The following is a 22835-nucleotide window of genomic DNA, read 5'->3' on the forward strand; positions in this document are numbered from 1 at the left end:
GAATGTATTTTCTTTTAAAAAGAAAAACAACGAACACTGGCATGTTGGTCTGTTGGGATGATAACAGTACAGATTCTATGTTTGTGCCTTAACTTCTGTAAATCTGTCAACGACCTTGTCCAGTTTGGTGTCCTCCGCCTATTCATGTTCAGTCGACAATGTGGCCAGACTTGTCAAGCTTTCTTCACTCATCGTTGATCGAAGAATTTTTCTTAATTTTAATATTGTAATTTTCATGCAAAGCCACAGGTTTACAAATAGGAATTTTAATATCTACGGAGGGCAAGTTTGGCAGAGATACATAAAATATTCCTTTTCTCAATAAATTCCAGAAATTGCAATACTGCCCATGTCTGTTTCTCTTCAGGATCTATAGTAGCTGCTTTCCAAAGTCTTCACTTGAAAATGTCTATTGAAATACTTGCAGCAGAAAATCCATCGTATTTCTATTGCATTGGCAAAAACTTTATAAATTTATCTTCCTCTGCAAAAACAGAGAAAACGGCTGAATAACAGAGAACATTGATAATGCCATTTTGGAAGTTCCTTCAGAGTGTGTCCCCTTCTTGCCTAAACCCAGGGCTCATCCATCCTGCTGCCAGGCCCTTGGAATGTGTCTGTCCATGGATGCTTCCTGGAGGAGGTGTCATTGTTTTGGGGAAGGATCTATGTGGGAAGGCAGGTTGCACTGCATCAGCCTTCCAAGATTAGGTCCTTTCTTTGTTTTCTTTAATCCATGCAAAAAGAACATGAACATACAAAAACACATTAAAGAATACAGATCACATTGTTAAGATTAGTTTCGGTTGCCATCCAAAACGTGCCTCCAAGATGTTGACATCTTTGTGGAGGGCATACGTTGTAGACATATGTGTCTAAACCACACTGTAGGAAGTTAGCCATTACAGGGAGGAACAGATGGAGAGCTTGTGTTGGAAATGGGGTGAGGTTAGGAGGAGGGAGTGACTGCTTCCAACCAGCGGACTGGAGAAGATTTCATGGGAAAAGCAACATTTCAATTTGTCTCGAAAAATGGGTAGGATTGAGGTTCTTAAAGACAATGCTTAGGCCTAGAAGACCATGGACTGGGGATGAGGCTCTTTCGGCCTCCATTTCTCCATTCGCAAAACAAAAATCAGAGTATCTTTCCACTTTGGGACCACATGGAAAATAGCCAAAGAGATAGGGTGCTCTACGAAACAGCACGGTAGGGGGGTGCTAGAATTGCATTTAGCTGTGTGGCACATTCAGCAAATCATTTTTCTTCTCTAGACCACAGTGTTCTCATCTGAAAAATCAAAGGATTTACCAGCTAAAAGATCTTCAAGGCATCCTCTGATGCAAACGTTATTGTGTGATCCTAAAAGTGTCTTGGGGTGGGTTTCTGAGACTGGGAATTGGGCTTCCTGCTCACACAGACACTTTGGTGAGTGGGGATCAAGTCAACTGTGGTGTTTACAAGGTCAGAGTCAGCGGGCCAGGAAATCAGGGCTTTTCCTCCCATCTACCTGCCTGGGGCCTTGAATCTCCATCCCCACTTTCCCTATAGTCATTCCTCCCCCCCCACCACCACCACATATAAGAGAGGAAAGAAGGAAGGGAGAAAGGGAGGAAGCAGGAGAGAAGGAGAGAGAGGGAGAGAGAGAGAGAGAGAGAGAGAGAGAGAGAAATGAGCATGACCATCTCAGTGCACAAATAGCTCAGACCCAAGCTTCCTACTGAGAACTGTGAGACCAAGGGGAAGTCTCATCTCCTTTCTGCTTACCAACCCCTCTCATCTCCTCGTTAAAATGACTTTTCCTCTATTTCTGAGATTCATCATCATTCAAAAGCAAGAAAGGCCCTTTGGTCTCTGAAGGGTACCTTTTCATGAAGCTTTTGTGTGTATCTGCTTCTCTGTGTAGTTCTGGGGAGGTGGTGGGGGGGAGGGAGGAAGGGTGAAGGGGTTTCTGCAATGCTCCCCAGGTAGGAGGTGGCACGGGTTGGAGACAGGGAGGGTAATTTCCGGCTGTGGCAGGAACCTTGTCCAAAGACAGTCATTTTCTGGCCTTTCAAGCTATGAATAGAAAAGTCAGGAAGAGGAGAAAAAGGTTAGAGGTGGGGAAGATTCATTTTAGGAAAGGCAGTGCTATCTTTGATGAAATCAGTTAGGCCCTGGCTTTTCCCTCACAAATCACAATCTTCGATCTCTGAGGTGGTGGGTAGAGAAGCACTGGGGTGCAGGCTGGGGAGATGGCACCCTGTCAGAGGCATTTATTGCTTCAAATTTATTCAGAACTCATGAAGAATAGCTGAGGAAGTTGGAGTATGTCCACAGGGCATTGAGGAGACACAGGGGACGGGCTGGGATCAGCAAATATCCCTTAGGGAATGTAGGACTGTCAAACACACTCAGCAGCACAGCCCCCACCTCTTCCTCCCTGAACTTGGACAAGGCTTGCCTCAGTTGCCTTATTTATTCTACCCTGAGCACCTCACAGGGTTGCTAAGAGGGCTCACATGAGAAACAGATGAGGAATGTTCAGCGGTGCGACGGTGTTCAGATGTATCATGGAAGGGAACCATCTCCTCATGTGAGAAGCTCATAAGGAGACCCGCCGTTTTCTTTCCTTCCTTTCACCCCCTTCTCAGGTCCCAGGAGGCTGCCAAGAGAAAGGACAGAATTGACTACTGTCGTCGGACCTTGTGACTCACGTTGGAAGCCCATCATATTTACTCCCCAAGAAAACCGCACTATTCCCAGTCGGCTGGGGACCGCAGGTTCATGCCGAAGGTCAGAGCTCCAACTCCTTACCTCCCGATACAGAGTTTTCAGTAGTGGCTTCAGAATTTCTAGATAGAAGTGGCATAGGGGCTACACTCTATTTGGGGAGTTGAAGTGCAGCTAGAAGACCTTGAAGCCATGTTAGTAAAACAAACATCCCATCCAGAAGGAAAAGGAATGGGGTTTGGAAAGCTGCTGACACATTTCTTACCCTTGTCATCAACAGCATGGGCCTATGCCTGGGTCTACAGGTGGTTAGCAGGCACAGCTATATCACTGGGGAGACTGAGGCAGGCCTGAAGGCAGAAGCCATAGGAGAACCCAGAACTTCTCATCTCTGTGGGAACAGGGGCTTCTCTCACGCTGCAAATGTCAGCTTTTCAGTACCATCCAGTACATTCTTAAAATAAAGGTCTCCAAAATCCCAGCATCAGAAGCAACGTAGTTGGCTTACAATTGATAATGCTTCATGAATTTTATGTTTATAAAAATCAATCTCAGAAACACATTTGGCTCATGAAGTGCATCACGCTCTCTCCCCGGTTACTCATCCATTAAGACTGATGTGTCGCCAAAACATAGCAGTGTTTCTTGAATCAAAGTATTTGCAGAATAAAAATGCATCCACTGAAATACACCACACATGGTCTGACTCTGGTAAAACAGCACTGGTGAAATCAAATCAAGTAATATTAATATTTATTAACAGTTACTATTATTTTAAGAAAATATTTGTTGAATTCCTCTTATACTCTGGGCATCGATTTAAGTGTTTTTATGTGCGTTTTCTTATTTAATTCTAATAACAACACTATAAGGAGAGTATTGTTATGCTCATTTTACAGATAAAACCCAGGACAATTTGGTGATATTTCTCTGGTCACACAGATGGTGAGTAATAAAGCTGGGATCCAAGTTCAGGTTTGCTTGTGCCAGGCTCTCCCTTCTCACCACATGAATTGCCTTTTGCTTTTGCTGAGCACCTAATTTATATAGGAAGCCATGCAGTGGAGTGGTTTCACACCAACTCCGGATTCAGGCTTTGTGCCTGGGTTTAAATTCTGCTTCCTTCATTTCCATGGGCCTGTTTCTTCATCTGCAAAACAGGGATACTAATAGTATTTATTTCACAGCATTAAGAATTAAATGAGATATGGCAGGTACAGGGTTTAGGACTCAGTAACTGTTAGCTTTACCTTTTATTTCCAGGCACTGTGCCAAGCTTTGCAGGATGAAAAGAAATCAGAGAGATGAGGCTTTGGACTGAAGTCCTCACTGACTCACAGCCCAGAGAGGCAGAGGAAACACACCACCTTCTTCACTCAGGTCTTTTTCCTCCAAAAGGTTCTTTTGATTTATTACCAAGAAGCCATCTCCTGACCACAAAGGCAAAATTTCAATAATTCTCACCCAGTTCCTGACTAAAGATACCCAAAGAAGACTTCTAAGCCAATGATTCTCAAAGAGAGAATTGAATTCAGATGCTTTGAAGAAAGGAGCTTGATGCTTGGGCTTATTTTTTTGTTTTAAATATACCCTGTTTCCCTGAAAATAAGACCTAGCTGGACCATCAGCTCTAATGCATCCTTTGGAGCAAAAAGTAATATAAGACCCAGTCTTATATATTATAGTAAATATATTACTTATATTATAGTAAAATAAGACCGGGTCTTATATTAATTTTTGCTCCAAAAGGTGCATTAGAGCTGGTGGTCCAGCTAAGTCTTATTTTCGGGGAAACACGGCACACGGAAGAGTCCATCCCACATGGACTGCCTGTGATGAGCCCTGGGGATTGATGGCTTGTGAGTGACTGGGTGTCTACAGTTTGACTTCCTATCAGTTCCTGCCATCTTAAGAGTCCAAGGTATCTCCAGGCAGTCATTTCCTCTATGAGACTGGAAGACACCAAATATAAAATCAATTGCCCAGAGAGGATCTTAAGTTAGTCATTGTGCCTGTTCTGAGAGAGGAGAAGGGTGTTTGATGATGAAAATGGAGCGGAAGCCTAACTTGTGATTGCTCAGCTAAATCGGAAGGTGCCATCAAGTGGATGGATGCCCACTGGTCTGTGTACAAAGCTGTGCCCTATTAGGGATGCCAGAGTGTGAAACCACATCTGTGTTAGAGCATCACTCATTCCCAGAACCCCTGCCACCTGCTCCTTCTTTGGAGAAGGATTGTGTGCTGTCGTCTTCGAAGGAACAAATGGTCTGGAATATTGAACTGGAAAAAGAGCTCCAGGCTCACATTCGCCTTCCTGGGCTCCTATGGTAGTTATTTATTGAGGGCCTGTGATGGGCCACAGCCTATGCATTTGTTATGTCATTCGTCTTCCCCACATCCCTCAGAGGTGGAGATGATACCTTCATTTCACAGATAAGGAGATTTAGGTTAAAAAAAAAAAATGCTTAGTAGCTGCTCAAGGTCACGTACCTGCTAAGTGACAGATTTGAATCATCGAGCTGCTCACCACAGAGCCCCCTTCTCTCATGCCAGAGATGCTGAGTTCCTTGGCTGGGGCTGGGGCCCATGCAGTGCCAATGTTTCAAGCTCCCCAGGTGACTCTACTGGGCTGCCTGGGCTGGGAACCACCAACTACATCAGACTTCTTATAAATCAGGGTTTTTGTTTATTCCATCTTGCATCATAGATTCCTTTGGGGGGTGGGGTGGGAAAGCTACGGGTAGCCTCTACAAAAAAATAAATATGGTTATACACAAAAATTGCATACACTGTCAAGTAATTATGGACGTTTTGAAGCTTTTATGTGGGCCTCCCCACCCCCCCACCCCAAGGGTCATGAATTCAAATTAAGGCTGAGTCTATAAATCCTTGGCTCTAAACACTTGGCCACACATGGGAGTTAGCTGGGAGCCTTTAAACAATTCAGATTTCTGGGCCCGACCCCAGATCGACTGATTTAGGATCACCGGATCTGTGGTCCTGTAATATGTCCCTGGATGATTCTTATACATCCACCCAGAAAACAGCCTTTGGACCGGTTTTGGGGAACCGCCACTCTAAATGGTGCCCTTCATTGGATCCGAATTCATTTCTGTCACTTCTACCTATGTAAGGTTAGGTAAGCTACTTCATTTCCCAAACCTTCTATTTTCTCTTTTGTAAAATGGGGATAGCAATTGTTCCCATGTCATAGGGTTGATGTGGAATTACATAAAACACTCCACGGAAGTGTTTAGCACAGTGTCTGGCACGTAAACATTCGTCAAATGTTTGTTTATGACAATTATAGAGTATTATTTTATCATCTAGGTAATTAATCTCTGTAAGTGGTCTCTTGGTGATAGAACTGGGAACAGAATCTAATTTCTAGCAGACTGTCAACAAAAATACATGAAAGAAAGGAAAAAAATTCAAAGTTTATTAAACATTAAGAATAACAGACAAAGGTTTGCACTTAACAGCATAAACACCACCAATAGCGTGGTACACAATTAAACTGACCTCATGTGAACTGGTACCTGTTTAACAGAAGCAATCTTTGTGGTGTTGCCAAAAGGATAATGGGAGGTTATTGTTATGTTCGTTAAGGTGCTCCAAAATGAAAGATTTCATGTCTTGACTTAAATATTTATATGCACGCACGCACTCACACACACACACACACACACCCCTACATACATTTGGTCCTCTGCAAAATACACTGACATCAGTTGCCAAGTCCAATTCATCAAGATCTAGGCTAAGGCTTTTTTCATTATTTAAAATGATGCTATTAATTGTAGAGAAAACCTGGAGGAGACCTTGGCCCCCACTGTGGGGGCCAAGGAGCCCTGAGCAGGAAGCTGGGGGTGAGAGCAGGTGCCTAGCACACAGAACACCTAGTGTCCAACCCCCTGCAGCTTGCTGACCCCGGGTTAAATCCGGGCCTCCACACCCCTCACACAAGCAAGCAAGCAGGCCAAGAGGCCTGCTCCTGGGATCACTCTGATGAACTCTGATAAAGTTTGAGTTTTCCTAAGAGGAACATTAAGGGACAATTAGATAAACTACTGGAAAAAGCGAAGCATAACTTTGTATTTTACAGAATGTCTGTTGTTAAACCTTGGGGCCGTGGGGGAGGGATCCACTTAAAATTCTGCCTGACTCTTCCAAAAGTAGACCTGAGACTCTCAATGTATATTTAGGATTATTTTCAGTTCCCTCACAAAGCCGGTGAGTTGAAAGGAAGCTGTGGGGTATCTAGTGCAGCTTCCTACCCACCCAAGGCCAGACGCCCATCTGCTCTCTCCTGGAACACACGGGCCTTCTGCTTTAACGGATGGTCTCGCAGATGTCTGTCTCATTTGCAGATAAAAGGCCTAGCACCATCTTGCCCAATGTGGGGTTTCAATGGCCAAAAGGTGGCAACTTTCTCATGAGAAGGAAGTGATCACTTACAGCTCTCCCGTTCCCTACCTACCTCCTCAAAGTAGCATGAGCAGGAAGATATAGGCTGACCAATTTTTGCCTTTCTTTGCAAGTCTAGTCAAAAGAAATGATGACGTGACCTTGTCAGCAAGTCCCGGGACGCTCATTCCAAAATCGTGTCTAAATGATGTTGGCATGATATGATTTGGATTCATTTTTAATGGCCAAGTAATTAATCTCTGAAAGATGCTTCTGATGAAAAGGTTTGAAAAATGACAACAGGACTCTTATAATAGCTGCAGTCCGCGGAACTCATTTGACCCTGCTTGATCCAAGTCATTTCAAGTCGGGCCATGGCCTCCCACGCCACGTAGCAGAACTGCCTTATTCACTAGTTAACTGCCCTGGACAGAGGGCTGTGGGACCAGGAGCGAGTGCTCATGTGTGTGTGGTGACAACGACCTACATATAAGGCACCTGTACAGACTCCAAAGGTTTTCCATTTTTAAGACGAGGTAGGTTCCTGAAACCTCTCCTGGCACACAGAAGATACGTTTATTATGATCTTTTTATTTCTTCTGCAGAAAACATTTGTGATGCTCATTTGATACAAACAACCTAATTCAAAGAACGACCACTTCTTAAATACACATATATATATTTTTTTAGCTACCAATTTATACTTTAATGAATTTGGATGGTCCAGGATACAACAATCCCTTCAACACTTCTCCACTTAAATATATCATTTGTTTCTGCTTTAGTGGATTCTGCCATTTAACAATTCTGCTTCAATTAGTCTCTTTACTGATACAAAGGCCAATTCCGTGTCCACTTGTGTCTCTGACTGAATATTGCTCATTCAGTTCTGCTGGAAATCGCCAAAGGTCCTGTCTGTTTATGAGATATTTATCTGAACAATGTACTTGAACTCCAATATTCTTCCCTCTCCCACTGTAACCTGTAGCTTGGGACAAAATGGATACCTAGTAGGAATATCCTCCTAGTTGGGTCTCCTAAGACTATAACACTATGAAAGAAGAACTACTGATGGGTTGACAAAGGGAGCACCAGGCCATTAAAGAACTGGGTACTCTGGAGGCAAGAAACTAGAAAGTCCCATTGATGAAAAGGTATTTTTATCTGGCACAAAATGTTTCTTTGCAATAAATGCAGAATCTCCTGACATTACGCAACTTAGTGAAACAAAAGAACAATCTTTAAAGTCAAAACACCCATCCAATTATAAACAATACACATAGCACCGGTATTAATTGTATACTGCCTAAGATGCATGTGCCCACAGAGGAGAACAGAATTGTTTGGGGTGTTTGCAGTGATATTCCATTCCAGGAACTCACAATTTTGAAGTGAACATTTTTGTGGCAGATGCTTTTCCTAAAAAACACTGTATCATCCAATAAATATTTGACTAACATCCATTTTGTGCTTTTGGGTGATAACTGACTTCTTTCTGAGACCTAATAGGAAACAAGAAAGCTCCTTCTATATTTTAGAGCGGGATTCATCACAGCAAGCCTCGACACTGTCATAAAATTTTAAAGCAGAAAACACGCTGATGTGTCAGTGATGGGCTTAAAATATTAAAGACTTCAAAACCCCCAAGCACTTCTCTGTACAACATTGATGAATATATATCTTTGCTATATAATTTTAAAACATGGAATAGTTTTCCTTTTCTCTTTGCTATATATAATATATGTCTTCCAAAATACATTGTCAGTATTTATATCCAAAAAATACTGTACAAAAAAGAACTTCCTATAATTACTCTGTATAAACATTAAACACTTTAATAATCTCTCCTTTTGGTCTATAGTAAACATTTAAATTGATTGGATTAACCACAGTTTGTGACAACACCATCCCCTTCTGAGATACACCAGTGTCTTTTACATTCATTTTTTTTTTCAGAAGTCCACTTTATAAAAGCACATCCGTTCAAAAGCAAACAGAGAATAAGAAACATAAGCTCCAGAATTGTTAATTTATGAAGCATTCAAAAATGACACCACTAGGAAAACAGGTCTTACAAAACATCAACTCATTAAACTGAACTCACTGATTTTTTAAAAACAGCAAGGTGTAATTCACAAAAATATATATATTACAAAAAATGGGGAAAACTGAATCTTAAGTAATTGAATTGCTTTGAATATCGAGAGGGATATGGAAAAAGTTAACTAGAAAAGTGGGGGGTGGGGTACGGGAGAGGGGGAAGAACAAAACCAAACATGTCAATGTCAAAAGCTGTTCCAAGTTGCATTTTTTTTTTTGGCTCACACACTGATAAATTAACCCCTCTTTCTTAGACCTAGCATTTCCCTCTGCTTCCCTGTCCTGGGGATGTTCTGGGCATGCTCAAATGCATTACTATAATTTTTGTTTTTTGTTTTCAAAGAGGGTGAAATTCTTAGGTAGGGAAAATATCCTACGTCCACTAGTAATACTCAGGCAGCATGCTCTAGCGTACAATAGGATTATTGCTTTAGGTACGACAGTGCAAAAACACACTCTGTGTTCTATAATAGTACTCTTACTTATCTGGGGTCGGTAGAATTAAAAGGAAACTTAGTAGATAGGCGGCAAGTAAATATGGGACCTAACAAATCTAAACAGCACTTTAAATTTTAAAACGATTACCACCAGAACTGAAAATATGAGGAAAGCAACCTATAACTGAACAGAGCTGCAAGTGTAGTGCTAAGTTACTCTGTGCACCTCGTTAGCGTGGTAACTTACAGGTCGGACAGAAACAAGAGCTTGTCGTTTTGAAAACTGAGACCTACTGTTGGACCAGGGCCTTTCTCAGGGAATCCAAGCAGAGGGTCCTGGATGAGTAGGCGAGAGCGAACACGAAGCAACGCTGACCCGGGCAGGAGGGGGGAAGGAGGGAGGGACAGGAAAACCCACGAGAGGGCTTCACAGTCCAGTAAAAACATGGCACCTTTCTTTTTGTGGAACTGAAAGAGGAGGATGAGAGGGCCGTCTGAGAATGGCAAGTGCAAAGGGGCGCGCGCGTACGCACACCAGCGACCACACACATGAGCACGAACACGGGTGGGCGCGCGCGCGTGCACACACACACACACACCGAAACGTGAGTCAGCTGCGTTGATGCCTCTGGGAAAGTGCTGATGTCAGAATGGTTGGTTCGGGTGTGGTGCTGCTACACGACAGGAAACAAACTGTCCATCCAGTCAAAAGCCAGCCCCCCGAAATGCCAGTCCTACAGGGGCCCGTGCCTGGCCTCGTACTTGGCGAGTATGTTCTTGCACTTGCCCAGCTCCTTCCGCAGGTCCGCCACCTCCTGGCGCAGGGCCGAGTTCTCCTTCTCCAGGAACGAAGCCCGGATGGCGATCTGATTCTCCTTCAGCCGCCGGGCGTCACGGGAGCGCTTGGCTGCCATGTTGTTCTTTCTGCGCCTGGCCCAGTACTTGTCATCCTGCTCATTAGTTACACAAGGAAAAAGAAACAAGATATTAGATTTCAGCAGCGCCGAGCGTCAGCTAGGGCGCTGGCAGGCCTCAGGGTTGTGCCGAGGCACCGGCCCAGGTGGCTTAACATGTGTCTCCTTCCTTGGCAGTGAGTCCCTGCACGTCTGAGACAAGGGTCCGTGGGCCGTGGCTTCCTTTCTGGAGCAGGGACCAGCTTGTCACAACACGCTCCTACTCTCTTTGCCCAGAAGAGTTATGTGCCCCAGGAGGAGAGATCAGAGGCTGAAGGGAAGCAAGTGTCTCACCGCACACCCTCAGTTACAGTCCAAATTTCTCTCCTCTGCTGAACACTTTATTTTACGAACCTTTTTCTTCCATGAGCACTCATATGCCTTTTGGTATGAGTGGGCACAATATTGCTGGAAGGCAACCTGGCCATAGCTATCAACTATTTAAATGCATAAACTCCACTGCTAGGATCTCATCCTACAGCAATCTTCATGTGTGTGCACACAATGTTTACTGCAGCATTGTTTGCAACAGGAAAAATAATGGGGGGGGAACTAATTATGGGCAGGGGCTTTAATACCTACATCATGATGGAGAGAATATGCTGCAGCTGTTAAAAATAATGATCCAGCTGAACCATGACAGACCGTGCTGGGGGTGGAAACAATGGCAGTCTGCAGATAAGTATGCACGGCCTCATCCCACTGTGGTTTAGAAATCCTAATATCACGCAGTCATAGAAAGAGGACCAGCACGATTTACATCACGCTATTAAAAGTGGTGCCTTTAGAAGGGGGGTTAGAGGAGGGAGGCTAAGGAAAGAGGTAGGATCTTTCACCTTTTATTTTATATCCTTCTTAACCATTAGAATATCATGCAATGGGCATGTAAATCTTGGTAATTAAAAACAGAGATTTAAAAAAATAAACGTCCACCTGCCACTGATCAGTATACGCATATTGATGCCTAGCATTTAAATAATTTACTATAATTTCCCGTTTAACTGTTCTCTAGGCCTTAATTAGACTGAGTAATGTTTAACTATGGTCAACGAGAAAGCAGTCGTTTCTTTCCCCCATCACTGCTCCGCCTTCCTAGGAAGACTAAGAAATACAAACCTTCTAGACCTTCCTAACTGGTTTATGGTGCCACCTGGTAAATTTTGCCACCCCCCTTTTTATTTCAACAACTTGCAATGGCAAATCCCTCGATCTTAGCAAGCCTCATACCTGCAGTTACATGCCACCCAGAATAAGTGGGTGAGGCCAGTTCTTACCCTCCCACAGGATTCCAAGGGGTAGTTGGCACTGGAGGAAGTCACATGGGTTGGGGCCAAGGCTGCAAGCCAGGTCCAAGGTCAGTGGTTTGCCCCTGTACCTGCCCATTACCCTCAGCAGACATCTGCCCTGCACAAAAAAAGTGTGAGACAGAAAGCGTGTGGAGGCACCTTCTGTCTGCCGTCCACAAGCTGGGACTGCTATCTTATTTATAAAGCACTTTCAGCTTTCTATACATTTCATAATAATATGTAACAAAGTGAAAAGAAATGATCTTCATAATAGCTGGTACCAGAATTATTTTTAGAGAGGAGTAAGCCTGGGGCAAGTGTGCAACGGCTGCTGGTAGGGTTTGTTGTTTGCGCTTCCAGAGGGGAGCAGGGGAGCTGGAGGAAGGGGAGAGAGGCTAGGCCAGCTGGATGAGAGAAGCTGGGAGAAGCTGGGAAGAGCTGGGGGAGTGAAAGACTTCACAGGGGTGCGTGGGCCCAAAGACATATGAACAACAGTGAAGGCGGCCTCCGGTTCTGATGAGAGTTGTTTATGTCACCCCAATTTTACCCCCTTGGTAGTGTCAGTAAATCTGCCGTACTCATCAGTGTTCCTGGGAGTATGGTTTCCAAGATCATTCGAAAGAGGGGCTGACTTAGGATGCATCAGAACCTGCACCCAGGAGACTAGGGGCCTGGAAGGTGAAGGAGGACAGGAGAACAAGCCCCTGGGAACCTGCAGAAGCGGCGTGTGTGGTAGGGGAATGGATGGGAGCTACTACCACAGGCCATGGACTTGGTGGTTTGTGACCAGGGAGTCAGCAGCTGGCCTCAGGGTAACCACCAACTTCTCTGTCTTTTAGAACTCTTCTCACTTGTAAGGTGTTTTTTATTTCCCAGCCTCACCTGTCCTCTGGCCTCACCTGTCCTCAAATACAGATGAGTTAGGAAAGGTGTGGACTGGGGACCGACTGTCTCAGGTGGGAGAGGAGCTGGGAAGAGGAATGGAGCAAAAGACAGGAGGCAGGAAAGACAGAAGGACTGCCCTGGCTAGAAACACCGGCCTGCTGTCCTTTATCACCAAATGCCTGGGGGGAGGGGAAAGCAGGAAACTGAGTGGGGCTGATAAATTTGGCACTGTGTCCCCTTCTCCTCTACCTCCCAGGGGCAGATGCCATCTGACTGCCCAGTTACCCTCACCCAGCAAGGATCCCCTCAGTCCAGTCCCATCATCTTCCCAAGGGTCTCATGTTTGATGCCTTCTCCCCCCACCAGCCCTCTTCTGACAGGTCAACATTCCTTTCTCTCACCAGACTAGAAGTTCCCTGATGGTAGGAATAACGTCAGAACTGGCTCACCTTGGAAATCCCAGCTCCTGATACACGGCCTGCCCTACACTAGCATTTGAAAAATATTTGTCAAGTGAATGACTGCACATGGAAAAGTATTAAGACATCAAAGTAATTAAACTGATTCTCAGCTAGGAATCCAGTAGGCCACCCCTTAATCCTGCCTGGGGTTGCAAGTTATCGCTCAAGGGAGGAAGTTCAGGCAATTGTGGGGGACGTGCATGTATGGGTGGGGGCCATTTCCCGTAATTGGTTTGCTCATCCAGTGCTGGGGCCACACACAGCTCTCCCACCCACCCAGCTCAGTCCCCTCTGCAGGAAGGAGAAATATGCTACAGCTCTGTTTCTTGCTTTACGCAAGTTCATGGTCGGTGGCCTGAGGCTTCAGACACGACTGAAGAAATCCAAGGACACATGGCAGGAGAATATTCCTGCCTGCTCCTCACCGGCCCTGTGAAAAGATCAGGCCTGCCCATGACAATAGTAATACGCATAATTCCAGCACAGACGGATTTCTTCTGGCCTCTTTATTGCCAAGGTTACCTGAATTATTAAATACGCTTGCTCTTTGTTTTGAACTTGTAAATCTGGAGACCCTGTGAAGATCTGGCTGGAAGGCATCCTTCCAGGCTACCCTCCATTCAAAAGAAAATCCACATGCATGGACTCCCAGGTTTAGTGTAAGAGACACGCTCTAAAAACCACACAGAACGGGATGGGGAAGAACACAAGTGAGGAAAACCGTCCGGTTGAAAGAAGATACCTAATTGCCCAGGACCTAATCCCATAGTGCCCCCTTCCCACCCCACCGTAGGCTAACCATCAATTCCCTGACTGGTTTGGATTTTCTGGTGTTTCACTATGTACTTTCCTCTTTTGATCCTCAGGGTGACAGCTCCTGGTTTGTCCCCGAAGAGCCCCTGGTGTAGCCCTTTGTCAGGGCCAACACGATGCAGAGACCTTTTTGTAAGCTACAAGACTCAGGGGCCAGGCTAGGCCTTGCTCTACCGAGCAGTGTTCACCTTAGTTCACCTTTCTTGCTTTGCCATTTCTTCAACTGCAAAATGATAACTTGGTCTAATGAGTCTCTGAGGTCCCTCTCAGCTCTGACACTTGACAATTCTGCATCACTCAAGATAATCACAGGTATGTAGATGACAGCAGTGATTTAAATCTGCCAGGTATATTTTCCTCCAGTGTTCTTTCTAGATATGAAAAGCAGAGGTAACTGGTCTAAATCAGTTCCGAGACAATGTCCCAAACTCCCATTTTCCCAACCTAGGAGTGACTTTACGCCTGAACCATATTTAGGTTTGAGAAATACAGGTCAGAAATTTAAAAACGGCGAATGATGCCTGGTTCCAGTGCCTTGAATGTATATAATCCTATCTCCATTATCCATATGATTGGAAAGAAGCATAAACACAGAAAATTCTAGGCAATAGCTAGTCACAAGTGGTTCTACTTTGGTATTGGTAGGCATAACATCACTTTGGAAATAATTTCCTTTCTAATGTATCATGAAACGTGTCAGAATAATTTTCTTTTAAGTTGTATCTCACTTCCTAAGGTAAATCTATTTCCTTCATAAATAATGGGTCCCTTCAACACAGCAGGGGACAAAAAGCAACCCGGAACTAACCTTTTGTTGAGATAGTCAAGTGATCATTGCTTGAGATACAGAGTGAACACTAAACATACATAACTAGTGTCAGGGAACCCACCAGCATCCTTAAAAAAATCCCACTCTGGTCATTCAAGGTTGGCAAGGTGGAGAGAGGTCTTGTTTCCAGCTGTTGTTCCCTGAGGCCTTCAGGGAAATGGCAGCAATTAATTGTCAATAAATCCCCAAAGGGAAGGTAACCTTGGAACACTATGAAGTCGAGAGGCCCTTCCCAAGTAATTTTCTTTCTCTTTCCAACCTTGAAAGATCGGTTAGATTTTTATTAGACTTTCGTGGGTTTCCCTGCAGATAGTAGGGTGTTGCTTCCTTCCTGGGCTGCAAATCTCTCCAACATTTTATTGCTTCTCCTTATTTCTGTGCATTATCAAGCTATGACAGGTGTGTTTCAGAAGACACCCGTAGAGGAAGCAACTTGCCTAGAATCACATGCCAAGGAATAGGATCAGAAATCATGAGTCCTCTGTTCACTAGCGTGTGCGATCTTCTTGGGGTCACCCTTTTAATCTGCCTCTCGATCCTCCCACTCTCTACCTGCCCAAAGCCTGATTACCAGCTCCAATTTACCTTCAGATCATCAGGGATGAAGACTTTGCGAGCTTTCTTAATCATGGGCTGCGGCTTCAGTTCTTCCTCAGAGAACTTGCGTTTGCGAGGGTCAAACATTTCCTGACCAGGGATGCTGGAGAGGGCAAGGTCTGCCGGGTCTGGCTCATAACCCACTGGGACCTGGATGGTGTCAGGATCAATGGGACTCGGTGTATTGCGGTTTGCTGGCAACAGCTGACCTGGAACAACACAGGGGTTTTAAGTCACGAACACCCTAGGGAGACCCAGTAGACACTACTTGATGATGGTCCAGGATGAGTGGCAAGAGTCTTCAAGTTGACTTAGGAGGTCTGACAATTAAGTTAGTGAACTTGTTGCAATGATGTTGCTAATCTTTTTTGATATCATAGGGATTATTCATTATGAACTTGTACCAACTGGACAGACACTTAACCAAGTTTACTATTTGGAAGTGCTGAAAAGGCTGCATGAAAAAGTTAGATAAAAACAACCTGAACTTTTTGCCAACAATTCATGGCTCTTGTATCACGACAATGCACCAGCTCACACGGCACTGTCTGGGAAGGAGTTTTTAGCCAGTAAACAAATAACTGTATTGGAACACCCTCCTTACTCACCTGATCTGGCCTCCAATGACTTCCTTCTTTACCTGAAGATAAAGGAAACATTGAAAGGAAGACATTTTGATGACATTCAGGACATCAAGGGTAATACCACGACAACTCTGATGGCCATTCCAGAAAAGAGTTCCAAAATTGCTTTGAAGGGTGGACTAGGCGCTGGTGTCGGTGCACAGCTTCCCAAGGGGTGTATTTCAAAGGTGACTGTAGTGATATTCAGCAATTAGGCATGTAGCACTTTTTCTAGGATGAGTTCACGAACTTAATTGTCTGACTTCTTAGGACAGCCTTCACAGCAAAGAATCATGCACTTTTGCTAGGATGAGTTCGTACACTTAATTGTCAGACCTCGTATATCTGACCCTAACATTGTTTATCTTCTTCATCCGCATCATGATCCTGAGAACACAGCAGGCGGAGCATGACTGTACTCGTGTCAGATCAGGCCCCACAAGGACCCACATACATTGGTTCGCAGACTAAATTTACAAATTCCTGCAGGCATCCTTTTCTACAACACCTTCATGGAGCACCATCCATGTGTCAGGCACTCTGCAAGATGCCATAGGTTGAAATACATGGTTTTTACCTTGAAGGTGTTTTCCAGGTGAGTCAGGGAATCAGACAATAACTAGCCACTGAGGAGATAGTGAAGGTGCTGGGATGGAAGTCAACCTGCTTCTAGAGTGTGGGGGAACAGTGCATAACACAGAGGCAGGCAGGGGACATTTCCTAGAGATGACACTTGGCGTGGCTGCATCTTGAGACAAACAGTAATTAGCCAAAAAAAAGGTAATGTGGGCACAAATGCAACACAGAGTGCTGTAGTTTTGAGGAATTACAAGTAGTCTTGGGCGGCTGTAGCACTGAATCAGAGCACACGATGGAGCGGGAGAGGTGTAAGTGCAAGAGGTGTGGTCAGTGGGGCTATAAAAGACCTGTAGCATCAGTGAAGAATTCTGCACGGAAGTGCTAAGCAGAGCTGAAGTTTGGAAAGAGGACCCAGGCACTGTGAGGAGTGGACAGAAGGGGGCAAGACTGGATGTGGGAGGTCAGCTCCCAGGTTGGCGTGATGACCCATGCGTCCACGGAGATTAGCAGTGGGGACAGTGAGAAGGGGATAGGTTCAAGAAATACTTAAGGAATGAGAAAGGATATGATGGAGATGATCTAACTTCCAGTTGAGGGTTTTACAGGCTAAACCACTGAGATGCACAAACATCCACAGAACAACAGGTTTATTGCGTTTGATAATATGTCTCACAGGTGAACGTGAACAAATTCATGATCGTAATAACAAATCACGATGTTTATGTGGAGAGCTCTTAACTTCTAGTTTCATCTGAATTTTACAATCGCTCTTTTCACACCCAGAGAATAAATGAGCGGATATGGCTCAGCTCTGTTTGGCCATCTCCCCCTCTGCCAGGAGTTGAACAATGTGTGTATCCTGTAGGTTTCATTAAAACCTACCCCAGACTGAAGCATGAAGCCACTGGCTCACATTTTAGCTAAACTGTGAAACTAGGCTCATCTGTTTTCTGGAAAGCCCTGGTGGGGAGCTTGCAAAATGAATGTTCTAGGTGACCTTTCAGGTCCCCTCTCTGCTTGGAGCTCTCTCTGTCTCTGGCTTGCCAAAGAGGAAGAGATGGGCCCCTGAGGCATTGGCAGAGGACAGACATTTCTCATTAGCCAAGCTGCAGCTCGGCTCCAGCTTCTGGACACTGCTGAGTTCTGTATTGGAGGGTGTCAAGCTAGATTTGATCTTATGCCTCTTGACATGGCCTCAGAAAATGAAACGTATCTGAGCCCAATGGGGATTTTATTTTCCCTTTAGAAACTTTCTTTGAATTTAATAACAAAGCTACTCAATGACCCATTGCTACAACCACTGCCGTCCACCTCACCTCCCCCAACACATACACTCACACAGACATATGCACCCTTCTCCTACCCTCTGGAAGCATCTCAATATTTCCCAAATCTAATGGCTCTAAGTTACTTCAAGTTCCACCGTAATACTTCAGCATTCTGTTTATTATGCTGTATTAGAATGTTCTCCTTTATTGCTTTACAAATGTTAAGCTTTATACAACACACACACATACACACACGCACACCCTCTACCAGACCTTACGGTCTTTCATGTTTTATCTATTTTATCCCCAGCCCTCTCCTCATTTGGTGTCTACTTCAGAATTCAGCTTCTATAAAGAATATTCCTCATTTAATGGTGGCCCTCTGGGACACTGGGCTCTGACATTTATTCATGGACATTCTAACAATAACACATATAATACTTCATATGTAGGCAGAACCCTCCTTGGCATTCTTTCTTTCCAGCCCTTTCTTCCAGTGGAAGTAGGTCAGTCCTACTTGCAGAGTGGAGAAAACTGAACTGGACTCCAGGTGAGGTCAATGGCTTCCCCAGTGTCAAAGAGCAAATGGCCAAGGACCTGAGAAACACAGCCAGGGCCCCGTTCTTCCCAAAACTACCCTCATGCCATCCTGCTTACCTACATTTCCTATTAAATTAACTCTGCCGGACTCATTTTTCCCCCTTTATCTCAAAATGTCAAGTGTCCCTGAGTAATGGGGAGGAGGATCTTTACTATTTTGTCCTACCTCTTGTGGATTTGCAAAATTTTAATGTAAGAATTTTCAATTTGTATGCATCATTACATACATCTTTTTAGTTACTAAAGATGCTCATTGCAAACTTTTAACAAACGCGGAAATGTGTCAAGAAGTGATCCTCTCCCCTGCCCCATCTTGCTGCTCTCCCCAGAGGTGAGCACGCTTACTGCCGTGTGAACCTTTCGAACCTCGGTTGTTACACATATGTAATTTAACTTCCCGTATATCTTAAATAACTGTTTCAACATCCCATATACAACTTCCCATGTTAGCAAAAATAGAACTACTTTGTTCTTTTTAAAGAGTGAGGAGTATTTATCTAATCATTCTCCAACAGATGGATTTTTAGGTATGTGAGTATTTTTGTAGAAGAGATCCCTAAAAGTAATATTGTTCATGCAAAATACATGTACGTTTTATATTTCTGAATGTACTGCTGAACTGTCATATTTACTTACACTTGCACCAGCATTAACGAGAATGCGTTTTCTCACAATTAAATGTTAATTTTTAAAATGTTGCCAATCTGATATACACAAATAGTACTGTTTTAATTGGCATTTCCTTTGTCCCTAGTGAGACTGAACATCTCACATGTTTATTGGGTATTTATTTCTTTTCCTGTGTACCACCCTCTTCATATTTTTTGCCCCCTTTTAAAATAGGTTTTGTTGCTTATTCATTTCTAAGAACGCTTTAGAGACATCTATCTTATCTACAGGAAATATCTTCTCCATGCTGTTGTTTGTTTTTTAACTTATAAAAGTTTGCACTATTGGCGAGAGCTTACATTGTAACGTAGTTCTAGCTTGAAATCTTCTCATTATGACTTCTAACTTTCACACCTTCTCTACCCCCAAAATATATTACATACACACATATGTATACATGCAGGTTTATATACATATGTATGTCCATATATACGTATATTACTCTATACTTTTCTCTAATACAACTAAAATTGACTCACATTTTTAGAATTTTGAGTCACCTAGAATTTATTTTTGTGTGCATATAAGCAAGGAATTTGCTTAATGTTTTCCAAATGTCTGAACATAATCACATCACTAAAGTTTGATATTTTTCCTTTTTATAAAATTTTCTTTGGTATTCTTATACTCTTCTAGATGAATTTCAGAATACATTTACTAAGTTGTATTTAAAATTATTATTGGGATTGTTGAATGAAAATTGCACGAAAGCCATAGGTTAATTTGGGGACAACTGATATCTTAAAAATATTGAATATACCCATAGCATACTCTCCATTTTTATTTTTTTGGTCATTTTCTTATACTGAACAGTTAAGCCTTACAGCAGTTTTCTTCAGTTTAACTTTTCACATTTTTTGCTACATTTCCCTCTTAAATTTTTTTTTTTTTTTTTTTTTTTTTTTTTTTTTTTTTTTTTTTTACGATGTAGGTGACTGTAGGGGTGCTTTCTTTTTTTTTGTTTTTTTGTTTTATTGGGGAAGGGGAACAGGACTTTATTGGGGAACAGTGTGTACTTCCAGGCCTTTTTTCCAAGGCAAGTTGTTGTCCTTTCAATCTTAGTTGTGGAGGGTGCCGTTCAGCTTCAAGTTGACCGGCAACCTTGTGGTTGAGAGGACGCATTCCAACCAACTGAGCCATCCGGGAGCTCAGCGGCAGCTCAGCTCAAGGTGCCGTGTTCACTCTTAGTTGCAGGGGGCGGAACGCACCATCCCTTGTGGGACTCAAGGAGTTGAACCGGCAACCTTGTGGTAGAGAGCCCACTGGCCCATGTGGGAATCGAACCAGCAGCCTTTGGAGTTAGGAGCATGGAGCTCTAACCGCCTGAGCCACCGGGCTGGCTCCTCTCTTAAATGTTTTATACTAGTTGTCCCTAGTGTAAATTTCCTGTTATATTTCCTAAGTGGTTGTATTGCTGGCATATAGGAAGCTACTGGTTTTAAAATGCTGAGTTTTTATCTAGCCACTTCACTCGTATTAGTTTTAACAGGTCTAACATTTCTAACTTCTCTTAGTTTTCTACGGAAATAATCTTACCTTCTGCCTCTAGGGACAGCTGTTGTTTCCTTTCAGTGTTTATAATTCCTACTTTTTAAAAAACCTCACTCCATTAGCTAGGCTCTGCAAAATAATGAGGAGTAAACGGGGTGAGACTAGAGACCCCTGCTTGTCCCGGCCTTGAATGGATAAAGCTTTTTACACTTCATACCCTTAAGTATGAAGGTTTGTTCTAGAATCCTAGTGCATACAGTTTGACAAACTAAGGCCGTTTCAACCCTCTCAGCCCTATTGTACTGAATTCTTTCTTTCTTTTTTAATCAGAAACGAAGTATTAAATTTCCTCAAATGCCTTTTAATCACGTGGTTTTCTCCTGTATCACTTACGTCTAAGCTTGGCATTTCTCTAAGGCTTTCTTTGAAAGATCCGGGTGGGACAAGTTCGATCCCATGATGCAGACTCTAAAATAAAGTTGACTGGCCTCTAAACACATCTTGGTGAAAGTCACTTCCAGGAGGGCCAAGGAGGATTTCTGGAGCAAAGGGTGGAACAAAAGATTTAAATCTGGAAAGAGATTAAAAGTTACTCTAATCTCAAGTTGGCCTCCACTTTTGTCACAGGTGAGACAAAACTAAATCTCCAAATATACTGTATAATTGAAGACAGGATCTTTCTTATTCTCATGTATTTAACAAGAATTTAGCATCTCATGTTCCATTAGCTGATTAGCTAAACGTCATCAATGAATGAGAACAGCAGCAATCTGTGTCCTGTGTCCTTATCTCCTCTCAAGTCCATGGTGTATTGAATTTATGGCTGCATCAAGACTAATGGCAGCACCTCCAACCTTTCTGATGTGCTCCTCAGGCAGTTAAATAAACAAAGCATTAGATTTGCAGCAGTAATATCAGGACAGACACCATTAGCTACCTGGTGGACATTATTTTCTATAAAGGAAGGCTGAGAAGAACAGAAGTGAACTGGTTTTGGCCAAAGAGTGCTAGAAGTGATGGGTGAAATTCCTTCTGATTCAAAATTCGGTCCCAGATCTTTGTCCAAGACCTTTCTTTCCTCCTCAAAACCAGTTTGCTTGACATGACCTCCTGAATTCCAGATGGTCGTAATTTGAGTTTGAAATGCACCATTTACCCTCTTTGCACCCACTGCTTTTAGAAGAAAACCCGTCTTCAGGGGCCACGGATGACTTCACTACAAAACACCCCTGTTTCTAAGAATCCTTTATATTACAGGGAGCCAATTAACTTAGAAGATAGTAGGTACATTATAGGGTCAATAAAGAGTGCTCACCATGTGTACAGAGATTAAATAAAAATCTTACAAGTACATCCTAAAGATACACATGGGCTTTCTGGACTCTGAGGCTGATTAGCTAACTCTGTTCCAATGGCAGGAAGCCATTATCCTGTCCAACAAACACTCTGCAAAGGCAGCATGGCCGACGCTCTCATCTATACAGATCCTGTTCCATGTGGCTTTGCAGTTCCAGACAGTCTGTTTGCCCGCGCCTTGAGTCTGAGCTGGCCTTGTGACTTGCATTGGCATGTGGCAGATATAAGTGTCTGCGCTGAGGATGGGCCCACAGGGATTTGGCACGTTCCCGCTGCTTCTCCCTAGCACTTCTGTTGTCCTCAGAAATGTGCTCAGTCTAGCCTACCGGCGGGCTGAAGGGCACGTGGACTGGCCCGTCTGGGTCAGCCTAAATCACCTGCTCCTGAGAAGTGTGAGCCCAGCCAAGATCAGCAGAGCCACTTGATGGTCCCATAGCAATTTCAGATGAGTTAACAGCAAACCCTCATTCATGCGTTTGTGATTGTTTGATAAACTTCATGGCAATGGATGACTGATCTACAAGCTGAGCTACTGTGTATAAGGAGAGGCTCATGCAATAACTAACGCCACTGCAAGATTTTTAAACGTACAGGGTAATTAATGGTTAAGCTGTGAAGTGAGTCAGACTTGGGTTTGAATTCTGATTCTGCCCCCTGTATTTTATAAACTTGGGTGTTTGTGAATAAAGGAGCAGAAAGAAATACCACCCATTTCTTAATAAGGTCTGTTTTAAAGGAACAGGGACTATCGGTGATTTCTTTTTTTTTTAA

General features: G+C 43.5%; 1 protein-coding gene and 2 long non-coding RNA genes across 4 annotated transcripts in view; 1 reads left to right on the top strand and 2 right to left on the bottom strand.

Annotated features, from left to right (window-relative positions):
- Window positions 1-1681: 1681 nt before the first annotated feature.
- LOC148756526 (uncharacterized) lies at window positions 1682-5563 on the bottom strand. The gene is made up of 3 exons (XR_016022888.1): window positions 5201-5563; window positions 2500-2642; window positions 1682-2056 (listed from the first exon to the last, which is right to left on the bottom strand). It is a non-coding gene; the product is annotated as an uncharacterized LOC148756526 (long non-coding RNA).
- LOC148756527 (uncharacterized) lies at window positions 2632-4318 on the top strand. The gene is made up of 3 exons (XR_016022889.1): window positions 2632-2773; window positions 3610-3655; window positions 3974-4318. It is a non-coding gene; the product is annotated as an uncharacterized LOC148756527 (long non-coding RNA).
- A 564-nt stretch (window positions 5564-6127) lies between the features above and the next one.
- HLF (HLF transcription factor, PAR bZIP family member) overlaps window positions 6128-22835 on the bottom strand; it is a 61788-nt gene continuing 45080 nt past the window's right edge. Inside the window, exons 3-4 of one of the 2 annotated variants that reach the window (XM_088802177.1) lie at window positions 15467-15687; window positions 6128-10604 (exon numbers count right to left, since the gene is read on the bottom strand). In XM_088802177.1, coding sequence (XP_088658303.1) covers window positions 10389-10604; window positions 15467-15687 — 437 coding nt within the window. In that variant the 3' untranslated portion in view covers window positions 6128-10388. Of the gene's footprint in view, window positions 10608-15466; window positions 15688-22835 lie in introns of both variants that reach the window. The other variant, XM_088802176.1, reaches the window with a different exon arrangement.

Source organism: Rhinolophus sinicus, chromosome 12, assembly GCF_057876585.1.
Source record: "Rhinolophus sinicus isolate RSI-liver-muscle chromosome 12, RSI-T2T, whole genome shotgun sequence".
In the NCBI taxonomy this organism is placed as follows: domain Eukaryota; kingdom Metazoa; phylum Chordata; class Mammalia; order Chiroptera; family Rhinolophidae; genus Rhinolophus; species Rhinolophus sinicus.